The 5,464-nt window shown below is 49.9% G+C and overlaps 1 protein-coding gene across 1 annotated transcript; it reads left to right on the forward strand.

Annotated features, from left to right (window-relative positions):
* Positions 1 to 986: 986 nt before the first annotated feature.
* Positions 987 to 2,530, forward strand: PRLHR (prolactin releasing hormone receptor). The gene is made up of 2 exons (XM_063434217.1): positions 987 to 1,053; positions 1,423 to 2,530. Exon 2 carries the CDS (start codon positions 1,544 to 1,546, stop codon positions 2,528 to 2,530), a length of 987 nt encoding a protein of 328 aa, XP_063290287.1. The 5' UTR covers positions 987 to 1,053; positions 1,423 to 1,543.
* The last annotated feature ends 2,934 nt before the right edge of the window (positions 2,531 to 5,464 follow it).

Here is a 5,464-nt window from a genome sequence, read left to right on the forward strand (position 1 = left end):
CTAACTGCCCCCAGCTCCCCACCTTCCACTAACTCCCCCAGCTCCCCACCTTCCTCTAATTGCCCCCAGCTCCCCACCTTCCACTAACTCCCCCAGCTCCCCACCTTCCACTAACTCCCCCAGCTCCCCACCTTCCCCTAACTGCCCCCAGCTCCCCACCTTCCACTAACTCCCTCAGGTCCCCACCTTCCATTAACTCCCCCAGCTCCCCACCTTCCACTAACTCCCCCAGGTCCCCACCTTCCTCTAACTGCCCCCAGCTCCCCACCTTCCACTAGCTCCCCCAGCTCCCCACCTTCCTCTAACTGCCCCCAGCTCCCCACCTTCCACTAACTGCCCCAAGCTCCCCACCTTCCTCTAACTGCCCCCAGCTCCCCACCTTCCACTAACTGCCCCCAGCTCCCCACCTTCCCCTAACTGCCCCCAGCTCCCCACCTTCTTCTAACTGACCCTCAGCTCCCCACCTTCCACTAACTCCCCCAGCTCCCCACCTTCCTCTAACTGCCACCAGCTCCCCACCTTCCACTAACTCCCCCAGCTCCCCACCTTCCTCTAACTGCCCCCAGCTCCCCACCTTCCTCTAACTGACCCTCAGCTCCCCACCTTCCCCTAACTCCCCCAGCTCCCCACCTTCCACTAACTGCCCCCAGCTCCCCACCTTCCTCTAACTGACCCTCAGCTCCCCACCTTCCCCTAACTCCCCCAGCTCCCCACCTTCCACTAACTGCCCCCAGCTCCCCTCCTTCCTCTAACTGCCATCATCTTCTGCTCCCCCAGCTCACCCCCTTCACTATCCCAGATCCCCACTTCTCCTCCCCCAGCTCCCCATCTTCTTCTAGTTCCCCAACTGCTTTGCTCCCCCAGGTCTTCTTCTCCCTCAGCTCTCCAGCTTGCCCAGGTCTCCCAGATCTTCAGTTCTTCCATCCCCTGATACCCAGCTGTCTCCAGACTCCCCCTCTTTGTGATTTCCATCTGTTGATCCGATCACACAGGACAGAAAAGATTCATCTTCAGAAGGACCAGATGTCTCTCTGTCTCCAGCTCCAGAAAACAGTAAGTGGACATTATCGCCATAACCAGCATTCTTTATTTTCTGTTGCCTCTTAACCTGCCCCCCCCCCCCATCCCCATCCCCGTCCCCCAAGTGAGCAAACATTTAGTGCATTCAAGGGTTTAACCCATTCCTAACTAGTGTTTACAGCTGCTTTAATTCTTTTAGTGCAACAACCGTGAACATCGAGCCTTCAGTACCACAAGGGTTAACGCATAATGTTTATCATAAGATATACACGAGTATTGATTCTTTTATTGTTCTTATTTATAAAGCTCCAACATATTCCGCAGCGCTGTATTTTAAACGACATTGTTCCGTGGAATCAGTGCTTGTTCTGTTTCAGTAATGGCTTGTTTTTCATTCCACAGCGTGTTACAAAGAGGCTGTCTCCAGATACCCCTCATAGTCAGTGCAGGACAAATAATCCTTTAAAAATAGCCATGGGTATTAACTCCAACTAATCCTGCCACTCTCAGCCAGCGCTCAGCCATGGACAGTAATTCCAGCCATCAATTCATGGGTCTGCAGCTTCTCCATTCCTTCAAGGCTCTCGTGATCCCGTGTTACTCTCTGGTAGTTTTTATTGGAATTTTGGGGAACTATCTCCTCATCTACGTCATCTGCAAAACCAAAAAGATGCACAATGTCACCAACTTCCTGGTGGGGAACCTGGCGTTTTCTGATATGCTGATGTGCGCTACGTGTGTGCCACTCACCCTGGCATATGCATTTGAGCCCAGGGGTTGGATTTTCGGGGGATTTATGTGCTATTTTGTCTATCTGATGCAGCCGGTCACAGTCTACGTGTCTGTCTTTACGTTGACGGTGATTGCCGTGGAGAGGTACCACGCCACTGTTTATCCTCTCAGGAGGAGACTCACCATCCCAACCTGTGCCTATATCCTAGCTGGAATATGGTTGCTCAGCTGTCTGATGGCCGCACCGGCCATAGTTCACACATACCACGTTGAATTTCCCGATTTGGACTTCTCCATTTGCGAGGAGTTTTGGGTGGGAATGGGGAAGAAACGACTAGCGTATGCTTACAGCACCCTTATTCTCACCTACGCCCTCCCGCTGACGGCCATTTCACTGTCCTACCTGAGGATTTCGGTAAAGCTAAGAAACCGGATAGTCCCAGGTAATATCACCAACATCCAGGCAGAGTGGGACCGTGCCAGGAGGAGGAAAACGTTCCGTTTGCTGGTGCTTGTGGTGGGGGCTTTTGGGGTGTGCTGGCTGCCACTGCATATTTTCAATATAATGAAAGACATCGACATCAATCTCATCAACAAGCAATACTTCAACCTTGTCCAGCTGTTGTGCCACTGGTTTGCAATGATGTCTGCCTGTACCAACGCGTTTCTCTACGCCTGGCTTCATGACAGCTTTAGAGGAGAACTGAAAAAAATGTTCCTGTGGAGAAAGAAAAGAATTGGGCCCACTGCACAGTGCGTGCTGAGTGTGGTCTTGTAATTTAGGACAAAGAAGAGACACAAACCAGGTGGACTTTAGTGCAGCTCAAACTACCTACAGGATTTTAATCTCCACCAGCATGCCGGCAAATAACTCTCTATTTTAAATCACTGAATAGACAGAGAGAGACAGCAATGCAGAAAGAGACAGAGAGAGAGAGAATAATGCAGAAAGAGACAGGCTAGAGAGAGCAAAGCAGAAAGAGACGGGGAGAGAGAGCAAAGCAGAAAGAGACAGGGAGAGAGAGCAAAGCAGAAAGAGACGGGGAGAGAGCAAAGCAGAAAGAGACAGGGAGAGAGCAAAGCAGAAAGAGTCAGGGAGAGAGGGGCTTTCTAATCGAAATCACAGCATCCATACCTGAAAGCAATCTTTGTAACCCTGCTTGAATTATCTCTAGGCCGGCCAAGAACAATAAGAGTTGTCTTCAGCTGCTCACCTGTGAATAAGCATCAAATCAGCCATGTGTCACAATAACCGGGGGATGGAGAATCTGTACAGAGTTATTCACTAAGGAGAGAATTCAAAGTGTTCAAGAATTCAAGGTCAGAGTATCCAATCTAGAACCATAACTGTGTCCATTTCACCTTTTTCTGGGCTTTAATTTGAAATTGACTTTGAATTCTCACGTTAGTGAAACCCGTCGCAGTTGTGAATTGGGGAAATCTAAAAAAACAGAAACGACAGAATCTTGGGGCAAAATAATCAGACAGGAATTAGATCTGGTGGGATGATTCTTTTCCCCCCATTTGACTATTTAAACAGTTATTCTAAGCACCATAACCACTTCAGCTTGGATGTGGTGCACGGATTGCTAGTTTGGAGATAGCGGACATTCCCACGTTTGGTTTCTGTCAATCAACCAGTTGGACACTTAGTTTCCTTTTCTCCAGATTCACTATGCCAATTTGCTAAGCAATGACAGTGACTGCTATCACTCGCACGTAATGAATGGAAATACCTGGGAGCGTGGGAGCGATCTGCTGCAAAGAGACGCAATGAATGGTGATTTACAGCAAACTTTCAAAATATTTTGAGGTTTTTATTTTAAAACCTTATATATATTTAATTATTTTTTGCATTTTCAATGCCTTATCTTAGCGACGCATTGGAATGCAGGGGGTATTATTTAAGCCACGATTTTCCTGTAATCTAAATTTTGGAGTCTGTGTAATTTTGATAAATTGAATTGATTAGATTCCAGGTAATAAAACACAGAAAATGCATCAGGTCGTGCTATCTGGTCACCGTTTCAGCACTGGAGGGTATGAGAAATGATTTATGTGGAGGGAGAACGAGGCATGCAGAATCCTGTCGACAAATTGCACGTTTTACATGTTAAACATCATTTTAAAGACGCAAATTTGGTGCTGCCGAAACAGGAGCGCAGCATTGTTAAAGAGCAGGTTATAACAGTGTCCTCATAAATCACGCTGCTCCGGCTAGGGGTGTTTAGGGCTAAAAGTGTTTAGGGTTGGGGGGTTAGGTTTAGGGGTGGTTAGGGTTGGGGGGGTTAGGGGTATTTAGGGTTAGGGAGGTTTAGGGTTGGAGGGTTAGGGGTATTTAGGGTTAGGGAGGTTAGGTTTAGGGGTGGTTAGGGTTGGGGGGGTTAGGGGTATTTAGGGTTAGGGAGGTTTAGGGTTGGAGGGTTAGGGGTATTTAGGGTTAGGGAGGTTAGGTTTAGGGGTGGTTAGGGTTCGGGGTGTTTAAGGTTGGGGGTTAGGTGTGTTTAGGGTTAGGGGAGTTGGGGGTGTTTAGGGTTGGGGGGTTAGAGATGTTTAGGGTTGGGGTGGTTAGGTTTAGGGGTGGTTAGGGTTGGGAGTGTTTAGGGTTGGGGGATGGTTAGGGTTGGTTAGGGTTGGGGGATGGTTAGGGTTGGGAGTGTTCAGGGTTGGGGATGGTTAGGGTTGGGGGTGTTCAGGGTTGGGGATGGTTAGGGTTAGGGGTGGTTGGTGGTGTTTAGGGTTGGAGTGTTTAGGGTTGGGGGTGTTTAGGGTTGGGGGTGTTTAGGGTTGGGGGATGGTTAGGGTTAGGGGTGGTTAGGGTTGGGGGATGGTTAGGGTTGGGAGTGTTCAGGGTTGGGGATGGTTAGGGTTAGGGGTGGTTGGTGGTGTTTAGGGTTGGAGTGTTTAGGGTTGGGGGTGTTTAGGGTTGGGGGTGTTTAGGGTTGGGGGTGTTTAGGGTTGGGGTGGTTAGGGTTGGAGTGTTTAGGGTTGGGGTGGTTAGGGTTGGAGTGTTTAGGGTTGGGGTGGTTAGGGTTGGGGGTGTTTAGGGTTGGGGGTGTTTAGGGTTGGGGGATGGTTAGGGTTAGGGGTGGTTAGGGTTGGGGGATGGTTAGGGTTGGGGGTGTTCAGGGTTGGGGATGGTTAGGGTTAGGGGTGGTTGGTGGTGTTTAGGGTTGGAGTGTTTAGGGTTGGGGGTGTTTAGGGTTGGGGGTGTTTAGGGTTGGGGTGGTTAGGGTTGGGGGTGTTTAGGGTTGGAGTGTTTAGGGTTGGGGGTGTTTAGGGTTGGGGGTGTTTAGGGTTGGGGGTGTTTAGGGTTGGGGTGGTTAGGGTTGGAGTGTTTAGGGTTGGGGTGGTTAGGGTTGGAGTGTTTAGGGTTGGGGTGGTTAGGGTTGGGGGTGTTTAGGGTTGGGGGTGTTTAGGGTTGGGGGATGGTTAGGGTTAGGGGTGGTTAGGGTTGGGGGATGGTTAGGGTTGGGGGTGTTCAGGGTTGGGGATGGTTAGGGTTAGGGGTGGTTGGTGGTGTTTAGGGTTGGAGTGTTTAGGGTTGGGGGTGTTTAGGGTTGGGGGTGTTTAGGGTTGGGGTGGTTAGGGTTGGGGGTGTTTAGGGGTGACTGCCTTTAAACTACGCTGGACTGTAACACTCATCATTGCCAGCCAGCCATATGGAGACACTGTCATATACCTGGCTATTAGGTAGATGTGCACCAGTGAA

Source organism: Pelobates fuscus, chromosome 10 (genome assembly GCF_036172605.1).
Source record: "Pelobates fuscus isolate aPelFus1 chromosome 10, aPelFus1.pri, whole genome shotgun sequence".
In the NCBI taxonomy this organism is placed as follows: Eukaryota; Metazoa; Chordata; class Amphibia; order Anura; family Pelobatidae; genus Pelobates; species Pelobates fuscus.